Source organism: Mesoplodon bidens (assembly GCF_964165515.1).
Source record: "Mesoplodon bidens genome assembly, chromosome: 8".
NCBI classification, from domain to species: domain Eukaryota; kingdom Metazoa; phylum Chordata; class Mammalia; order Artiodactyla; family Ziphiidae; genus Mesoplodon; species Mesoplodon bidens.
In genome coordinates, this window is record NC_138165.1 from 39,432,984 (window position 1) to 39,454,849 (window position 21,866).

Consider the following 21,866-nt stretch of genomic DNA (forward strand, 5'->3'; position numbering starts at 1 on the left):
ACTATAGTACACTCAAAACAAATGCAGAAAATCGGTATTTTCTCTATTAACTGATCCCAAGGCCCACTTTAAATGAGGTAAAAAATTAAATATATAAATATCTATACTATACTCAGTATACATACAGAAAAGATATAATTTATCGACTATTTCTATAGCTTATCTTTAATCAGGTGAAATATTGAAATAGATGACTATTAAATGCACAGGTAACTACAGCGTACTTGGTACAAAGGCAGAAAGTCTGTAGCTTCTCTATTAACTAATCCCATAGCTCCCCTTCAGGGTTTCTCAATTTGCAGTGATTATTTGTGGTCTGATATATCATCTTTGGGTACAAGCACCATCAATTCCAGATTAAGGATCATTGTATACTGATATTGCTGGTGTTATTACTTATGTTACTAATGCTTTTTTACAGTAAATAAAACAAATAAAAATCATATTAGAAATGGGTTTTTTTATTGCTACTTTGTTTAGAAGACTACTACTTCCAAAGAGTCATTAATAGAAAACCAAGCAATCATTTTAATTTTTGATAAAGGAGTCAAGAATATACAATGGAGAAAAGATAGCCTCTTCAATAAGTGGTGCTGGGAAAACTGGACAGCTACATGTAAAAGAATGAAATTAGAACACTCCCTAACACCATACACAAAAATAAACTCAAAATGGATTAAAGACCTAAATATAAGGCCAGACACTATAATACTCTTAGAGGAAAACATAGGCAGAACACTCTATGACATAAACCACAGCAAGATCCTTTTTGACCCACCTCCTAGAGAAATGGAAATAAAAACAAAAAGAAACAAATGGGACCTAATGAAATTTAAAAGCTTTTGCACAGCAAAGGAAACCATTAACAAGACCAAAAGACAACCCTCAGAATGGGAGAAAATATTTGCAAATGAAGCAACTGACAAAGGACTAATCTCCAAAATTTACAAGCATCTCATGCAGCTGAATATCAAAAAAACAAACAACCCAATCCAAAAATAGGCAGAAGACCTAAATAGACATTTCTCCAAAGAAGATATACAGATTGCCAAAAAACACATGAAAGGATACTCAACATCACTAATCATTAGAGAAATGCAGATCAAAACTACAATGAGGTATCACCTCACACCAGTCAGAATGGCCATCATCAAAATAATCTATGGACAATAAATGCTGGAGAGGGTGTGGAGAAAAGGGAACCCTCTTGCACTGTTGGTGGGAATGTAAATTGGTACAGCCACTGTGGAGAACAGTATGGAGGTTCCTTAAAAAACTAAAAATAGAACTACCATACGACCCAGCAATCCCACTACTGGGCATATATACCCTGAGAAAACCATGATTCAAAAAGAGACATGTACCACAATGTTCATGGCAGCTCTATTTACAATAGCCAGGACATGGAAGCAACCTAAGTGCCCACTGACAGAAGAATAGACAAAGAAGATGTGGCACATATATACAAGGGAATATTACTCAGCCATAAAAAGAAACGAAATTGAGTTATTTACGGTGAGGTGGATGGACCTAGAGTCTGTCATACAGAGTCAAGTAAGTCAGAAAGAGAAAAACAAATACCGTATGCTAACACATATATATGGAATCTAAAAAAAAAAAAAGGTTCTGATGAACCTAGGGCCAGGACAGCAATAAAGATGCAGACGTAGAGAATGGACTTGAGGACACGGGGAGGGGGAAGGGTAAGCTGGGACGAAGTGAGAGAGTGACATGGACATATATACACTACCAAATGTAAAATAGATAGGTAGTGGGAAGCAGTCACATAGCACAGGGAGATCAGCTCGGTGCTTTGTGACCACTTAGAGGGGTGGGATAGGGAGGGTGGGAGGGAGATGCAAGAGGGAGGAGACATGGGGATATATGTATATGTATAGCTGATTCACTTTGTTATAAAGCAGAAACTAACACATCATTGTAAAGCAATTATACTCCAATAAAGATGTTAAAAAAAGAAAACCTAGCAATCATTTTAATCATTAAGATTTTGAAAATATTCTCAGCAATGCATATTGCAAATGAACTGCCAAAGGCAGTTGTGCAGCTCACTTTTTAGGACACTTCCTAAATAAATACATGCAGAGGCCCAGAGTCCGTACTGTAAAATGGGAACACGTCATGGCAGGGTTAAAAATTTATCTTTGGTACTGCAAGTGTGAGGAAACCGAAATGCTGGGCTTTAGAGCCATTCGGGAGAGGGCTCTACAGTATATTATTTAGTACAATATTAGAGTCATTAATTAAATAGGACCTCATGCCACTGTCTACTCCTTTTTCACAGGGTGAGGCCAACATGGCAAGAACTTTGGACAACTGAAAAAGTAAATCAAAGTATGCTTTTCTTTACCCTTTGAGATCATATCTGGACTAGGAAAAATAAAATCTTACAGATCACCTTACCAACTCTGACATAGGATCTAAATCAAACAATATGAAAGGTAACCAGTTTTCAAATTCCCCATCTTGCTGACTAAACTTACTCCCATGTAAGAAGGACCTGAATCCAAAAGAAGTCTCCTGGCTGGAAGCAGTGATGGCACTTATAATTTTCCTTTAGCAAATCAGAAATGGCTGATGGGAAAGAGGGCTGGGGTCTGAGAGCTATTTTCTCTATCTTTAGATTCTGGTTCTGAGACTGATGGTGGGGACTGACAGGCACAAGGGGGTCTCTCAAGTGACACAATAAAAACCTATGCTCCCTTCACTAACACTGTTTTCTAATGGGCTCTTGCCAGTGTGTAAACCTGGTGGTCACAGAGCAGAGTTCTTCTTAAGGTCCACTGAAAAGCACACTGAAACGTGTGAAGAAGGCAGATATGAGAAAGGGTGAATGCCAAGTAGGTGACCTCATGGTAAAGCATCCTTTCCTAAGGAACTTAAATCATACTGGGCTTAAATTTCATTATTTATTCAAAGAACACTTAGCAGGGTGCCTGCCTGCTGAGCCCCAGGCACTGTGCCAGGGCTGCGGTGAGCTTTAGCTTCTCATAGGAGGCTAATACAGGCACAGAGGAACAGTTATGAGAGTTCGGATGAAGAGAGATGACTTTCCTGGAGAACTGTGGGAAAGGCTGTACGAACGGGTTAGCACTTACCTGGGGGCATCAAGAATACATGAGAATCCAACGTGAGCCGGGAGAAGGGCAATCAAAGTGGATCAATTATCATTCCAACCAGAGTTCACTGAATAAAGAAACCCACCTTACTTCATAACCATTAAGATTCCATAATAGACTCCTGTCTTGCTGCCTGGCCTCTCTTCTTTCTGACCTACACCCTACACTATCAGGACAACTGCTTCCAACTACAGCAATGTGTTTCAACCTGTCTCCTTTACAGACCTAATGAAGGTGACACATCATCACCTGGTTCCCGGTTCTCCACAATCAAATGCCAGCTTTACTCTTCCAACCTCATAAGCCACTAGGTCCTTTTAGTACACATCCTAGAAACTACCAAGACTCTTGGAACTCCAGTACAGCAGTGCAAGATCATACACACTTCTGCGCATACTTTCCCTCTTTCTCTCAGCCCGGTTTCCATTTCTGCAGGACCCACTCACTCACCCGACATTGACTGAATAAATTGTAAATTTATTCAGTATTCAATTTATTCAGTAAAATTCAATTTATTCAGTAAACTGAATGCGTTTTTCAAAGTTAGATAAATGTTATCACTTAGAAATATTTAGAACTTAGAAATATTTAACTTAGAAATATTTCTTAGTTAAAAAAATCAATATCAGGTTTTCAAAGCCAATTAGCTTCGCCAAATAATTAGCAATTAATTGTTGAAAACATTCATTAACTTTGTCTACCTATAAGAAATCAAATTTCTAAAGGTAGCATAGTAGCTTTTGCTAGAGAGGCATACCAGTGCTGTATAAAACACTTCAAGCACAGGATTGAAAGATAATCAATATTACAAGAGGTTTCTCAAAATTAGAATAAATTGACATTTTTGGTATCAATTTCAGGAAGGCCAGTTAACAGTGACAACACTAAAAGCATCATTTGCTGCATCTAGGACAACTTAATAATGTGTGACTTGAAGGCGTGTAAGAAAATAGAGCCATCGGCCCTGTACCTGGTGCTGGCGATGCTTGGTGATTCTGCTCCAAGCCTACATCTTTCTAGCTGACTGGCAACAATCTGCCTTTCCACCTCCAGTTCTCGGGTTAGTCGCTGAAACTGAAGCTCCTGTGATTCAAGGAAATAGAAGGCATATAAGGCACCAGGTTTGCTTAGGCAGATACATGAATTCATGTACGTCACAGGAAACACAGGAACATGCCCGTAATGTAACACTACAGTGTGGCCTTATGAGATTAGGGTTTTGAATAGAACTGCGGGTCTAAACGACCTACTAATTTGTAGCTTTTACAAACTTAAAGGCACTAGAATATGTGTCTTCGTTTGAAACTGAAAACATGTAGACCTTTATTTGGCCTTTTTTGTTGTTGTTGGTGGTGGTTCTAAATGAGGTCTTCAAACTGTACTTTTGCTCCAGTGATGTATTAAAATAAGGTTTGCAGAGTCCTCACTCGATGTGCCTACATTAGAGGCACACCAACCAATATAGGTTCTTCATCCTCAACAGCCAATTCTTCCATCCCTCATACTGTATGTTAGCACAGCATTAAAAAAAAAAGAAGTAAATTCCTGTGATGAGAATCACTTGACCATATTTGATACAAAGCCTTTCCATTGTTAAGAAAAAAAATCATTACAATCCCACAAAAAAGTCTTGCTATATTTATCTATAATACATTTTTCCTATTGTCACAAATGCATTCATGTGTCACTTCATGAAGGGACAAGAGAAAAAATAACGAAAAAGTCTGAGCCATAATATAGAATTTAAAATTGTATTAAAAAGCTGGAAAGATCTTCTCAAGAAATTATATTCTACATTCTACGATGCATCATGAAGGCCAGTATTCTATTCTAGGGGAAATGTTTTAACACTCTTTGTACTTATCTCATTGTTATCTTGACAGGATTTTAATAAATAGAAAGCAGGCCATTCCATAAAATATCTATACATCAAATCAAGTATACTCTAAAGGCTTTAAGCCACAAATAACATCTCCAGTAACACCTCAAGCTCCCTTGTACCATATTAACTCCTTATAAGTCTACTCAAAGCAAATGCTGAACTTTAAGTGGTTTAATTGGACACTGACTCCTGGTTCAAAATACCAGACAGATGAACCCTAAGTCTAGGAGCTAATCAGAAATAAAACTACCTTAGTTTTGTTTATAATAATAATATTACTGACAACATAATATTATTTACAACAATGTATATCTGCCATGCAAACAAAAATAAAAAACAATTTAATTGAAAAGTGTATTAACTCCCTGTGGAATCAGGCAAGTGTGCAGTTACTTGACAGCACTGGCTGTGCAAATTTTACAAACTATTCCTAGAATAATTCTTAAGAAAGAGTCTGTGAACTCCTTATTGCTTTCTGATATTGAGAGTCCTTTTCTAATGAGCCCAGTTGGTGTGGGCGTATAGGGCAGTGCCTGAATGAATAATAGTTGGCCCAATAATGCCATACCATAGGATCATAATGGGTAAGTGGGACACTGCCTACATCTGCTTAACACTTCCTAGACCACAGGCTTTTGATAAATGTTCGGCAACAAAAGACCAGATAGATAATAACTGCACAACATTCAGTACCAGGCTAAGATCATTGATTTTAAGGACAAAGAGTATTATGTTTACTTCACACTTAGTCTTTCTTTGTCCTTAAACAGCATCATAGTTTTTGTGATACGCTTCCATTCTTTCAATTATTTTACTCAATTGTCTTATTATACACATCTTTTCCTGGAAGACTGGCTGCTTGGATCAAGCTGGGCCAGGAAAGGACCATCTGTGAATCTCAAAATATTCCCCAAGCCATCACATAACTTTTGTGTTCTCAGTTCAGTGGCTACTAGGGATTGAGGGCTGGAGGGTTTTCTTCATTTCGGGATAGCCAAAAGTTACCAGGGTAGGATTGAGGCATGTTTCAAATTAGAACATTAAAAAAATTTCCATTCATAGAAAAAAAATACATTTTAGTGGATTTTAAAAATCATATTTGTAGCTGCCTATGGCCTTTTGAGCATCCTTTCAAGGAAACGGTTGGGAAATTTCCTGCTTGAAGGCACAGGTTGGAACTTAATGACCCATAATTCCTTCCCTTAGAAGCAGAGACAGACGACTTGGGCTCTGCCGAGAAGATGCCAGACTGTGACTTGGATGCTGAAACCAAGACGCTGACATCAGAAAATATGAAGCTCGTTTTCTCTTTCTTTCACCTTCTTGCTGTACTCCCTGCAGTAGGACTCAAGGTCAAGTTTCTAACATGGAAATGACCTCCACACAAAGTATGTTTATACTTGGTGGCAGTGGCAGTGTTTACTTGATTTGGACACTGTTCCTGGGAGTTTAGTCTCAAGGTTTGTTCTCCAGTCCCGGCAACAAATGTGGGAATTCACTAATAACCACCTAATAAGCACTTTTTTCCCCCTGCATAATTAGCCATGTCAGTCTCTTTTTCTTGCAACTAGAAACTCTGACATACCGCTAGAAACCATTTACAGTTGTCAAGTTACTAGAAGAGCCTCTGTACCCAAGATGCAGCTACATATTTTTAGAAGTTGGGTATTTCCTTTAACACTCATATGAACTGAGTAAAGGCTACACTGTATCCCTCCTGGCTGTGGAGCCCATAATATTGAACATCACTGGCTACTTTTATTAAAACCATTTTACCCACTATTTGCCCACACTTCTCACAAGTATGACATCATTAAAGCCCCCAAAGCAGACTCTCAGGAAGCTGTAAAGCATGGAATCTATAAAGGTTATCTAATACCTGTGGATATTTACAAGTAAAGTATATATATGCTTTGTTATAAAATTATTAATACTACTTCTACAGAATACAAATAAAACTCCCGCATGTGACTGGCACCAAGATGAATGAGTAGGATATAAATATTTGACAATTCTGTCTCTACTGGCTTCTTAGACTGACTGACAAGGAAGACAGTATTACACAGTCATATAAAAACACATCTAATGATTTCCAAAATAACACTCATTAAGATGATTATGCTGTGATACCATCCATAAATTTAAAATTTTAATATTTTATCCTCTAAACATAGTGTGTGAAGGCTGATCTTTACTGCAGCATCCAAAACTGGGCATCTAAATTATAGGGGGATCCTTTGAGAAGAGCAAGGAAATAATGTTAAAAGCATTGGCCAATGATTAGTACATGACAATTTCCTCTTAAACTCTGTCAAACAAGACCATAATCAAGCTTAGAAAGAAAGCCAAGCCTGCGAACATACTATAAAAGTGGAGTCAGTTCACATGTGTTTGGAAGCTTTTGTTTATATTTACCTCATCTCTCTCAGTAAGTATATTGATAAATATTCTCTGAGAGTCAAGGGAACAGAAGGAAACAAAGATTCACTTGCATGATCTTGTATGGTAGACAGAAACGCATGGCCTGAGCAGGCCCAAGGAAGGACTCAATACCCCAGTGGTCAGTGCCTTCAGGGGGCCCTCAGATGCAGAGAATCTCCTTGACCAAGGAAGTTGTACCTTTCTGGGCAGGCTGCATGCAGCCACTGATTGAGGTGAGAATATAAAAGCCGGGTCCAGATTTGCTTCAGAGCTTTCCATGGGCTTGACTGCCTGGCATGGTATTTGGACCTCTCCCCTGCCCAAGCCTGCTTTTCCTTGCCCTCACCTCCACAAGTGCTGATGTATAATAAACATTCTGCGTGCAAAACTCCACTCCAGTGAGAACCCCGCCTGGGACAGTATTGTTTTTGGATTCCTTTTATATAATGATAGAAGTTTTCTCTCACTCCTAATTTTTCAATACTGTGAGATGCTTTAAATGTACTGAAAAAGTATAAACAATAATACAATGAGCTTTGGCAAAGCTGATCCAGCTCTAGCAAATCTTACTATTTTGCTACATTTGCTTCAGGTTTTTTGAGAAATAAAATAGTACAGATACAATGGAATCCCCTGGTTTCTTCTTCCTGGATCTTATTTCTCTCTCTTCTTCCCTCTCCAGAAGAAACCATTATCTTGAATTTGGTGTTTAATATTCACATGAATATTTTATATTCTTACTACTCCATATATACAGATCCATAAATAATATATAGTATTGTTTTGCATATTCATGCAATTTATATCAATGGTATACTACACCCAGTGTCTGCAGACTGGTTTTATTATAATATGATTTTGAGATTTATCAGTATCAGTACACATAGATCTAGCTCATTTATTTCCATTGCTCAACAGTATTCTATTGTACAACTACAGCACAATATATTTATATGTTCTCATAATGATGAGCCCTTGGGCTGCTTCCAATTTTGTGCAATTATAAGCATACTGCAAAATACTGCAGTGTATAAATCATCTTGTGCACATGTGCCAGACCTCTCCAGTAGAGACGTAGACATGGAATTGTTGGGTTGAAGGCTACGCATATCTTCAAGTTTACTTGATAACCATTATCAAATTACCTTCCAAAGTAGTTGTACCAATTTACATTCCAGTCAGCAGTGTATGAGAGCTCCAGTTTCTGTACATTTTCACTGATACTGATTTGCATTTTGGGGCTTAAATTTCCTTCCTTCCTTCCTTCTCTCCTTCCTTCCTCCCTCCCTCCCTCCCCTCCTTCTCTCTCTCCCTCTTTCCTTCCTTCTCTTCCTCCCTCCCTTCCTTTCTTTCTTTGTAATCTGACAGGCATGGGGTGCTACCTTGCATTTATTTTATTTTGTATTTCCTTGCTAACCAACATCTTTTCATATGCTTATTGGCCATTTAGGTACCCTCTCTCACAGGTATCATAAACTCTCAGGGGGATACTTTCTCCCTACTACCAGCACCCAAGCTTGTCCTCTTCTGGGGGACAGGTTTCTCAACACCCTTGTACTAATGCTGTAGCTCTGTAAAGTTTTATGTTTGGGCAAGGGATATCCCATTAGACTCCCCATCTTGGGCAGCCCTCAAAGGGCACATGGCATTTGACATCGAATGGCATGCTCAAGATCACCTAGGTTTTGACACATACTTTCAAGGTGGAAGGCAGGTTTACTGCTTACTTAGCTTAGGAGTCTCACTTTCATTTTGGTTTTTGTTTCTGTGAGTACTTTACTTCCTTGGCAGCTCAGCCTTGCTTTTAAAAAGACAATTTAAATACTGTATTCAGTATACATATTTAGTTTCTTTCAGTGGGGAGACCGGTTAGGGTATTGAATATGCCAGAAATGGGAGTCTCCACAGCTTTTTCATATTTTCTCTTAATTTCTCTGAGAATTTCTCAGTATTTCTTTCAATTCACTATTTCTCTGTTTGCCTTGTGAAGAGTTTATCTCATCTATTATTCACTTTTTTCCAATGACAACGTTTTCCATTTCTGAGACTTCTAGTTGAGACTTCTGTTCCTGCTGTTCATTTGGAGTGAAACCTCTACCTTTACCTAAACTCCAGGTACCTCAGTCCTAAATGCGACCTTAAACTGGTGATTCAGTGTTTTTTCTAAACAGAAATAATACTGCATACCTAGTCATGTCTCCTGCTACTGGCTTCCAGAAGCCCAGGAAGCTTCCAGCATTAGGTCCTTCCACTCCCATCTCTTTCAATAAGCAGGAAGTGCTCCATCCCAGACCTCAGCTCCAAGGACTCTGGTGCTGGCACTAAAAACAGGGCATACTTCACCCTCTTGTGGCCTCCTAGCCCCTCTCACCTTCATTAAATCCTCACTGATGGCCAGCAGTGACATATCTCCTGACCCTTTCCAACTGTGCCCTATGGAAGCCTGGTTCCAGTCTGCAAATTCTGTTCATAAACTCTTCATCTTTTACTTAGAATATTCTCTGTCTCAGGGTTACTAAGAAGACTCTCCACCTACAGACTTTAATTGAAATGTAGCTCTTTCCTGAAAATACTGCTTCTTCTGACCTCTGTCTGGTGAAGACTATTCATTCTTCACACATCACAGCTGAGGTGCTCCAGAGAAGGAACCTGGCCTTCCCCTGGTTCCTCACTACCTCTACTTATTAGCATGAAGTTTTATATAATATTCCTCACTGTCTTCCTGTCAGTAGAATCTGTAATCATATTCTCACTTACATTCTTTTTTTAAAAAAGATTTATTTATTTATTTTTGGGGCTGCATTGGGTCTTAGTTGCAGCATGAGGGATCTTCGTTGGGGCATGTGGGATCTTTCATTGAGGCACGGTCTCTTTGTTGCGGTGCTCGGACTTCTCTCTAGTTGTGGTGTGCGGGTTTTCTCTTCTCTAGTTGTGGCACATGGCTCCAGGGCATGTGGGTTCTGTAGTTGTGGCACGCAGGCTCCAGAGCATGTGGGCTCTGTAGTTTGCAGCACGCGGGCTCTCTAGTTGAGGCGTGTGAGCTCAGTAGTTGTGGCACGTGGGCTTAGCTGCCCTGTGGCATGTGGGATCTTAGTTTACTGACCAGGGATCAAACTCGCGTCCCATGCATTGGAAGGTGGATTCTTTACCACTGGACCGCCAGGGAAGTCTCGTCCACTTACATTCTTACATTAGTACGCTGTGTTCCCTCTTTCCTTAGATGCTAGAAACAATTATTCTTCCAAACTTGTGCAAAAGCTCATTGGGGGTCATGCCATCCAACTACAGTTGCCCACTTGTATCACTAGCATCTATTTACTTCAGGTTGTTCTAACTGATTCACTAATTCAGGAGTGGCTACAATAGTTACTACCACTATGACAATGACAATTAAGAAACAGCAGTAGGCATTCCTATCAGGCCATTAGTGATGACACCCTCCACTTCCTGTCCCACATTTATGTTAATCCTCAGTCCTCTTCCAGGCTTGGTAGAGGAGTGTCCCCTTCCTGTCTAAGGCCAGACTCTCTACGCCCTCTTGCCTCTTCCAGGATCTTGCTTCTCTTTCCTGAATCGTCAGTGTTTCCTCTCAGTTTAATGCTTAAATCTTCTCATCAGAAAACATCTTCTTGACCTCAGGACTCCTCAATCTCTGTTTCCTTCCCATTTGACCTATACTACCTTTTAGTAAATATTTCTCTTTAAACTGACTCCTTTTTAAGACAAGACAGTATCATTCTAGCATTAAATCATTGAAATCCTGGTTTCTAATGCTTTTATATAATTTTAATATAAATTAAAATACATAATTTTTAAAGATGTTCATCTGTGTATTAAAAACCCATTCACATCACAGTACATGTACAGCACACCAGGGGTCAACATACATTTCCATGTCTATACATCTCAGCAGCAAAGTACTGAGTACTGGTTAGACTGAAAGAAGTAAACTGACAAGGTCATTATTTGATACAATCAGTGCTTAAGTAAGAAATAATTTTTATTTCAATCACTGTTGCTTAAAAATCTTCCAATAATAAATAATTTACCTTTCTAATTTAGTATGGTGAAAGTTTTATATCACTAAAAGATCAATCATCACTGAATAATAATGTTAGATTTTTAAGGTGCAGAGAATTTCACAGTATATGTTCTATATCAGGATATACTATAGCGTTTTTTTCTCTTTTGCATGTTAAAAAGATGAGTAAATTATAGTCATGATCATATATTTGATGCTCTTGAGTCAGGCCTAGAGAACTACTTTAAAAATGAGTATTTATGAGCTAGTAAGAAATCCTCAAAGCATCCCAGATTCCATTCCCAAATCTAGGCTGATACCAAAACCAAATCAGTCATATCTTGAAAGGGTCCCTGAACTCTCAACCTTAATAACCATCCACTAGTGCAGAGGTGATCAAATGTCCTGACCTTCTATCACAGTTTACTTAATAATTGACAAGTCTTTATTAAGCCTACTTGATAGTCACTAAAAACCATATATAATTAATTATAAAAATGCTAAGTATATGATGTTTAACCCCTCTGTACTGACCAGATCCTTTTGTTAAGAAGAAACATTGACTTTCTCAATCAAACTGTGTTCTCAGATACCAGTGTCCCACTGTCCCATAGGGGTTTAAACCTTCAAGCAGGTTTGAAAAATGCTGCCCAGAAGATTCCAAAGCTTGGAGGTTCACAGTGACACTAGCATATTAAAAGTCTTCAGACGTCCACCAGTAGGATATCAGCTTACCTTTGTATAACCTGGCAATTCTTTCAGTTATTGAAACTAACCACACTTTTTCTTTTTCAAGTAGTAACTATTAACATCTCAAGAAACAATATTGTCTTGCAGAACACAACTTAGTCAACACTAAAAATTCAGCTCAGGGAATTCCCTGGTGGTCCAGTGGTTAGGACTCTGAGCGCTCAGTGCTGAGGGCGTGGGTTCAATCCCCGGTTGGGGAACTAAGATCCCACAAGACAAAATAAATAAATAAATAAAAATAAAAATTCAGCTCATTTTTATTGTATTTTGGGATGGTTGAACTAAGGGGTACTATCCTGTATTCTTCATTAAAAATATACCTTACATGTTGGAAAACAAAATTTTAATTACTTTGGTCAAGGCTGAATATTTACAAAGGGCCGGTCACCACAAAGGGTTAACCTTCAAATGCAAACTCCTGACCTCACACCAACCACTCTGAAGACAGGAAGGGAATGATTGTTAGGATGCTACTGCTGGATTAGTTGCTCTAATCTATGCCCACAGCTTTTTACATTTAGATCTTCTTTAAGATAACAGAAAAACATGAGACACAACCACCAATCTGATTTTTTGTTATACTAGTTAACATTCAAATAGGAGATGATCAACATTCAGATCTTTATTGTTTTATCCTACTATCAAACCACACAGGATTATACCAGGTTTTAGCTTTGATATCTATCCTCCAGTTTTAATGAAGCAGAGAGGATGGCAAAGCTTACCAGATGCTCTAAATCTATATTCTAAACCTCAGGCTCTTACCTGTAACTGTCACCAAAGCTCCTTTATTAGGAAATCAAAATGAAGAGAGGTTTACATTAAAACACACTAATGAAAGCTTTGCTTAGAGCCACATACAGAGGAGAAGGCTGAGGCAAACAGGTAAAAGCTCAAGCCTTTCCTACAGCATCACTGATGGCTTTATAAAAACTTGTCCACCCACCAGTAGCTCACTGGCTCTTTAATCTCTTACCTGGCAATCTCTGACCATTGCAGTGATGTCCAAATCCACTATCTCTAATCAGATTCAACTGGTGTTTTCAATGGCAGTGAACTAAAGATTTTGATGGTAGTGAACTAAGCATCTCTACTTGAAGAATGAGCCATGGCTCACATCTAGCCATACCACCTCCTGCCTCCTGTGTTTTCTATTTCTCCACTGCAGTGGTCCTCAAAGTACGGGCCCTGAACCAGCAGCATCAGTATCACCTGGAAACTTCTCTGAACCAGAAGGGGTCAGGTCCAGCCACTGGTACTTGAACAGGACCTCCAGGAGATTCTCATGCACACAGAAGTTCCAGAATCACTAACCAAATGGAACCACCATTCCCCTTTTACTCAGACTCAAAATGCAAGTGTTTTCATCTTTGCATCATTTTCCCCTTTCTCTTATTCCCCATTTCTCACACGTTAAATGGTTTCCCAAATCCTGTCACTCAACCTCTCTACCGCTATTGAATCCATTCCCTTCCTTGCCATTCCCACCACTACTACCCTAATTCGTACTCACATTAACTTTAGACTATTGTAATAACCCTGCACTAAGTCTTCTCCCCACTGTGGTGGTGAGGGGCCTTGACTCTGCTTTTCACATTTCTTCCAGATATATCTGTTGAGGGTATAATACTACGCATCAATAATCTCTATCCTTTCCTGAGTGTTTCCTGGACTCCAGGCTCTCTGTTAAGCTTTAACATGCATTACATCGTTAACTTCTTAGTCAGACTGCAAGGTAGTGAAGGTTACCCTCATTCACAGAGGGCTGACTTGACTGAAGTCATTCAAAACCAAGATTTGAATCACATCAGTCTGACTCCTAACCCCATGGTGTTAACCACTGCACACCATGCCCTTCACATCCAACCGGCAGTACGGTTACCACAGCCTTATTTTAAGACCCTCTGCAGTCTGCCCCAAATACCTTTTTTTCAGTCTCCTGCCACTCCCCTTCATGCACCTGGGCAGAACTATTCATAATTTCCTATACTTACCACTCAGAGCTTTTTCTCACCTTGCTCCATCCCCGTGAAATATCACCCTCCCGTGTGCCTAGAGTCCTTTATCCAGCCCTTGGGTAAAGCACTTAGCCATTACGTGTGCTCCATTTACTAAACTGAATTCTCCTTAAAGAACAGTGATATCTATATTTCATCCATCTAGCTTCTTACAAGACCAAGACAAGAAAATCCTGCTAATTCATTCTGGGTGAATTTTACACAGTACACTTTATTTAGTATGTTATAATCGATCACATAAATTTTTAAATTGATTGATTCCTAAGTATTTTTATATAATGACAGGCATAATATATTATGGTTGATCCTTTATGAGGCTCTTAAAGCATTTCAAATGTAATAATAACCATATGCTTACAACGTAGGTAAGGGAAATTAGAAAAATCAGTGGTACAAAAGGATTTTCTACCTTTAAAGTCACAGAGAGATATGAAGGCAGAGCTGTAACTAGAACCTGTGTTTCCCTAAATTTTGTTAACTGCTCTTTCAATAAATCAGCTCTGCCCATGCTCCGCAACAAGAGAAGCCCGCGCACTGCAATGAAGAGTAGCCCTCCGCTCGACACAACCAGAGAAAGCCCGCACGCAGCAACGAGGACCCAATGCAACCAAAAATAAATAAACAAATAAATTAATTAAAATAAATAAATAAATCGGCTCTATCAGGGATTTCGTATCATTCATGATGACATGGGCAAATAGGTTTTTTTAAAAAAAATAACATGCATAATTTCAGTGGCACAGTAGCTTAATGCTGTTACTATGACTTACTCCATGCCACTGCTTCCCCTCCCCTCACTTGCTTATACCTGTTTCCATCTGCCAAATTCCCTGATCTCTAAGGCGTCATACCCTGCCTCTCAGAAAATCAGGAGTTCCCCAGCCTTGGCATGACATTTTGGAAAACCTGTCCACCAGTCCAAAGACACTTTAAATTATTAAACTAGAAATGCCTTCTTTTATTTCCATTTACCTTCTCTCCTAAAGGAGAATGTGTGTGTATGAATATATGTGTGTGTAAATATAAATGCTAGATAAGTCTTCTGTTAGTTGAGGTTTTACTAATTTATGCTTACTAGTAGTCAAACAACTATTCAGTAAAAGTGCTACAACATGAAACATGGATGCCTGGTATCAGTGTCAGTTGCAGTTGTCAGCGACAATTCCTGCTGTCACTTCCCAACAAGGTAGGTATTTGGTAGAATTAACGTCAAAAACACAAAGGAGATTTCCCTTAAAATGTAATGTCCTGAATATTTGATTAGACATTTTTATTTCTACTTTTTAAATTTTATTTATTTATTTATTTTTCCGGTACGCGGGCCTCTCACTGTTGTGGCCTCTCCCGTTGCGGAGCACAGGCTCCGGACGCGCAGGCTCAGCGGCCACGGCTCACGGGCCCAGCCGCTCCGCAGCATGTGGGATCTTCCCGGACCGGGGCACGAACCCGTGTTCCCAATAGCTGTATGTTCCTTACTTAGCTAAAAAAGTGGACACGTTATGGTGCTTTGTGACCACCTAGAGGGGTGGGATAGGGAGGGTGGGAGGGAGGGAGACGCAAGAGGGAAGAGATATGGGAACATATGTATATGTATAACTGATTCACTTTGTTATAAAGCAGAAACTAACACACCATTGTAAAGCAATTATACTCCAATAAAGATGCTAAAAAAAAAGTGGACAAGTTAAATAAGGTTACTTATTACTTGTGTTAGGTCTGTATGGCTCTCAGTAGAAAACAAAGAAAAAGAAAAAAGTTCTTAGAAAAAGGTGCCAGACTTCATTACATTATTTTTATTGTTCATACTGATTTACTTGCCTGAAAATCTTTATATTACCATATTTAGAATTCTTTTTCTCTTGCACATGATATATACTCACGAAATGACACATCTGCTTATGTTTGGAGCAGACATAACTTGATATCAAATGTCTTACTCTCTTATTTTTTGTTAAGTCCTAACACTAGTGGTAATACTAGGTACCACCGAATGAAGGCCAACTGTGGGTCAGGCACTCTACATATTTTTTTCTCTAATCCTTACAAAAGTGCAGGCCACTATTGAGTTGAGCAATCATAGTGTGGGAGAGGCAAAATAAATGACTTGCTCAAGGTCACATAATTAGGAAGTGGAGCACTGGAAATGGAACTCTAAATTCTTGCTCTTTCTGTTACAGGAAGCTGAAAAAATAAGGTTGTCTCATTTTCTATTCCTGAAGGTTATATTTAAAACTGTATTGACTTTATTGCTTCAAAACATTTTTTCCCAAGTCAAATAAAGCCATGGAATGTAATAAGAATTAAAGAGCCAGATGCTAGTATATATGGGAACTTAGTAATTACGACAAAGGTAGAATTTCATTCAATGGGAAAAGAACTGCTGGTATAATTAGGGAAAACAAAGCTAGACTACCACCTCAAACTACACACACACACACACACACACACACACACACGTTCTATAACAAATGTAAGGGAAAAAACCCACTATATAAAAAGATGACCAGGGGCTTCCCTGGTGGCGCAGTGGTTGGGAGTCCGCCTGCCGATGCAGGGGACACGGGTTCATGCCCCGGTCCAGGAGGATCCCACATGCCGCGGAGCGGCTGGGCCCGTGAGCCATGGCCGCTGAGCCTGCGCGTCCGGAGCCTGTGCTCCGCAACGGGAGAGACCACAGCAGTGAGAGGCCCGTGTACCACACACACACAAAAAAAAACAAATGACCTAAGAGAATATTTTTTTCAGTATCTTTTTTTTAAAAAACTGAAGTATAGTTGATTTACAACGTTGTGATAATTTCTGTTGTACAGCAAAGTGATTCAGTTATACAGTTATACATATATATATTCATTTTTATTTTTTATTTATTTTTATTTATTTATTTTTTTTTGCGGTATGCGGGCCTCTCACTGTTGTGGCCTCTCCCGTTGCGGAGCACAGCCTCCGGACGCACAGGCTCAGCGGCCATGGCTCACGGGCCCAGCTGCTCTGCGGCATATGGGATCCTCCCAGACCGGGGCACGAACCCGTGTCCCCTGCATCGGCAGGCGGATTTCCAACCACTGCGCCACCAGGGAAGCCCCTATATTCATTTTTAAAATATTCTTTTCCACTATGGTTTATCAGAGGATATTGAATATAGTTCTCCATGCTATACAGTAGGACCTTGTTGTTTATCCATCCTAAATGTAATAGTTTGCATCTACTAACCCCAAACTCCCAATCCATCCCTCTCCTTCTTCCCTCTCCCTTGGAAACCACAAGTGAGTTCTCTATGTCCGTGAGTCTGTTTCTATTTCATAGATAGGTTCATTTATGTCATATTTTAGATTCCACATATAAGTGATATCATATGGTATTTGTCTTTCTCTTTCTGACTTACTTCACTTAGTATGATAATCTCTAGTTGCACACATGTTGCTGCAAGTGGCATTATTTCATTCTTATTTATAGCTGAGTAGTATTCCACTGTATATATGTACCACATCTTCTTTGTCCGTTCATCTGTTGATGGACATTTAGGTTGTTTCCATGTCTTGGCTATTGTGAACAGTGCTGCTATGAACATAGGGGTGCATGTATCTTTTTAAATTAGAGTTTTGTCTGGATATATGCCCAGGAGTGGGACTGCTTGCTGGATCATATGGTAATTCTATTTTTAGTTTTCTGAGGAACCCCTATACAGTTTTCCATAATGGCTGTACCAACTTACATTCCCACCAACAGTGTGGAAGGGTTAGGAGAATATTTTTATAAACTTGGGATGATAGAGACCTCCTTAAAGAAGACAAGAAACCGCCAAATCATAAGGAATAAAATAAGCATATTTAACTTCATAAAAATAAAACTTCATACTCCAAAATCTCATGCAAAGTAAAATGTCCAAAAAAAGAGAGCAAGAGAGAAATATTTTTAACACCTAACATATAACACACATTTAAAATCTCATATAAACAAATTTACACATAGTAAAAATAGGAAGAGTATCAACAAGCAATCCATCTAAGATGAAATGTAAATGCTAATTAAAATATCAGAAAAAATGTTCAATTTCATTCATAAGGAGAAAGAAAATCAAATAACAAGGAGCTGGTTTTCATCATATTGGCAAATATTTTCAAAGTGTCCCATCCTGGGCTGGGGAGGAACACTTGGAGAAAAGAGCACAGACACATATTGTTCATGTTAGTGTGATTTGCTATTATAATCTGGTAACCTCTTTTAAAATTAAAAATATATATTCCCCATGAGCTTGCAATTCCACTTTTGGATATATACTCTGCAGAAATAAAATCAACTGTATACATAAAATATTAATTGCAGCATTGTTAGAAACAATTTAAGAATCTATCTATATGGCAATATTTTAACAAACTATGGAATCTCCACACTACATGTAATAACTACTATATATGTGGTTGTTAAAAAGAATGAGCTGGACCTTTATCTGTTGCCTCAGAAAGACAATTACATGCAATTAAGTGAAAAAGCCAGTTGAAGAGCTGAGTAAAACACAGAAAAATAATAAAATAAAAAACCTCTATATGGGTTAGTTTGAGCATGGAGAAAACTATGATAGGAATATAGCAGATCAGGAAGACTGGTTACCTCAGGAGGGTGGGAATGAAAAAGGGGTCAAGATATTATTTACATTTATCTTCTTTTATTTATTTATTTTATCTTCTTTGTATTGTTTCACTTGTAGCTAGCATATGAATTCCTTAATTAAAATCTAACCCCAAAAACTAAGAAGAAAAGAATAAAAGGGCTAAAAAAATACTGTTTAAATAGTACCAGGACAGATCCTGCTTAGGAAATGATCTAATTCCTGGAAAATGGTATTCTGATTGAGAGGAAATAGATGTTTTTACCTTTTTGAAGTTATTAAAGTACTTTGAAGGATTCAGTAATATTCTAATGACCCATTCAAACAATGAGCAACAGCACTTAGATTTACAAGTTCTTGGCACTGGTAAGGGCAAGGAGAAAAGGTGCTATGGGGATGTATATTGGTGCAAACTCTTGTGGGGGCAATTTAATAGTATCTAAAAAAAAAAAAAAAAGGGCTTCCCTGGTGGCGCAGTGGTTGGGAGTCCGCCTGCTGATGCAGGGGACACGGGTTCGTGCCCCGGTCTGGGAGGATCCCACATGCCACAGAGCGGCTGGGCCCGTGAGCCATAGCTGCTGAGCCTGCGCATCTGGAGCCTGTGCTCCTCAACGGGAGAGGCCACAGCAGTGAGAGGCCCGTGTACCGCAAAAAAAAAAAAAAAGAAAAAAAAAAAGTGTACCGACCTATTGATCCGTCAGTTTTTTTTTTTAATTTTATCATTCAGTGCTTTTTTTTTTTTAATTTTTAAATTTTTGGCTGCGTTGGGTCTTCGTTGCTGTGCACGGGCTTTCTCTAGCTGTGGCAAGGGGGGGCTACTCTTCGTTGCAGTGTGCGGGCTTCAGTAGTTGTGGCATGCTGGCTCAGTAGTTGTGGCTCGCTGGCTCTAGAGCACAGGCTCAGTAATTGTGGCGCACGGGCTTAGCGGCTCCGCGGCATCTTCCCGGACCAGGGCTCGAACCTGTGTCCCCTGCATTGGCAGGCAGATTCTTAACCACTGCGCCAGCAGGGAAGCCCTGGCCCATCAGTTCTAATGCTGAGACTTTGGATGTACTTGGAAAGGTACACAAAACCAACCAACCAAATAAAACTAGAAACAAGCTAACATCCATCAACGAGGGACTGGTTAAATATATTACATACCTCTATAAGATGGGACTCCATCCAATTGCTAGAAAAGGCTGAAGTAAACCCACATGTGCTGGTGTGGAATAATCTATAAGAAAGATTACCCAGGAAGATAAAGCTGTGCAGTTGTTTTTTAAAAAAAGACAGATGCTGGAGTAAGCAGAAAACCTTTTTTTCTTGATGTATACTCAAGAAACTTAACCAGGTGAAGTTTTAACCATTGGGAAAATGGACTGGACGTTTGTAGGGTAGTTTACTTTTTATTTCATACTTTTTAGGTGAATATTTAATTTTTTTTAACTTGGGTATTCATTTGTAGGGTAGTTTACTCTTTATTTCATACTTTTTAGGTGAATATTTAATTTTTTTTAACTTGGGTATTCATTTGTTAATAATTTTTACAAATACAATAGAATAAGAATTGTTTTTTCATTTAAAACCACACTAAGAAAAAACAACCACACTAAGAACCTAATTTTACTACTAGTTAAAGGCTCCAATTCTGACCTATTTAAAAAGAGCATGTTTTAAGAATTAGTTTTCATAAAGGGCATGAAATACATGATAGCAGTAATAAGTACTTTACGTGAAAATAAATGTTGTATAATGAACTGATTAATAATGAATTCTCCGTATATATTTCTCTTAAAACTCTGCAGGACTCTCTAATAAGCAATTGGTGTCTTTAGAAAGGTGCTTCTCAGCTAGTTCTATAGTTTTAATGAATATTCTTCCAAAAACTTCTAACAAGTAGGGAAGGAAGGAACAACTTATGCTCAGTATAACCATAAAAATCAAATCTACATAACCTTTCTTACAAATTCTATACATCAACATACCTTTTGGAAATAAATTCTGGAAGAGGACCCTACACTTAACTTTCAATTTTAAATCATGTTAGGGTAAAATATACATAACACAAAATTTACCATTTTAACAATTTTTAAGTGTACAACTTAGTGGCATTAAGTGCATTCACACTGTCATGCAACCATCACCACCATCCATCTCCGGAACTTTTTCATCTTCCTAAATTGAAACACCATACTCAATAATTCCCAATTCCTCCCTCCACCCAGCCTGTGGCAACCACCATTTTATTTTCTGTCTCTATGAATTTAACTCTTCTAGGTAGCTTGTATAAGTGGGTTCATACAATATTTGTCATTGGTGACTGGCTTTTGTCACTTAGCATAATGTTTTCAAGCTTCATCAATGCTGTAGCTTGTGTCTGAATTTCCTTCCTTTTTAAGGCTGAATAATGTTCCACTGTTTGTATATACCACAATTCTTTATAAATATACCTGGATTGTATATATATCCCTGGATTGCTTCTAGATATTTTTTTAAAAATCCAAAATTTTGTTGCAAATTTAAGCAAACATAAGATTTTTTTATGAACACTGAAATTTGAAATTCATCTAATTTTCAGGTGTCATGAAATCACCTTCTTCTAATTATTTTTAAACCATTAAAAAAGGTAAAAAAAACCAAAAAACATTTAGCTTGCAGGCTACAAAAAAACAGGCTGGGGCCAGATTTGGACTGTGAGCCAGAGTTTTGCTTACCCAGGTCCTAGAGCTTAAAAACTTGTAAGTCTCTTTAGAAGCATGTGGTTAGAGGTAGATTACAACAAAGATGGAAGGATTCTAAGACTTGCACTCCAACCTGGATCTGATTCTAGGCTCTGTCATTTACTAGCTAAATGATACTGAAAAGTCACTTTAACATCTATAAGCCCCAGTTTAACTGTCTGTAAAATGGGGATAATACCCACATCACAGAGGAATTGTTAAATGCTGCATAAACCATAAAGCTGTTTTTAGAGAGTTGGGCATTATATAGTAACAAATATACATTTGAAGAAAGCACCATGTTCTTCCCTAATAGGTTCACTTGCCAA

At 38.5% G+C, this 21,866-nt stretch overlaps 1 protein-coding gene across 12 annotated transcripts in view; it reads right to left on the reverse strand.

Annotated features, from left to right (window-relative positions):
- Positions 1-21,866, reverse strand: part of PKP4 (plakophilin 4) — a 247,608-nt gene that overhangs the window by 113,673 nt on the left and 112,069 nt on the right. For 11 of the 12 annotated variants that reach the window (XM_081242577.1, XM_081242573.1, XM_081242575.1 and 8 more), the window contains one exon: positions 4,108-4,220. The exons of the other annotated variant lie outside the window; for it this stretch is intronic. In XM_081242577.1, the coding sequence (XP_081098703.1) occupies positions 4,108-4,220 (113 nt within the window). The remainder of the gene's footprint in view (positions 1-4,107; positions 4,221-21,866) is intronic. 12 annotated transcript variants of the gene reach the window in all.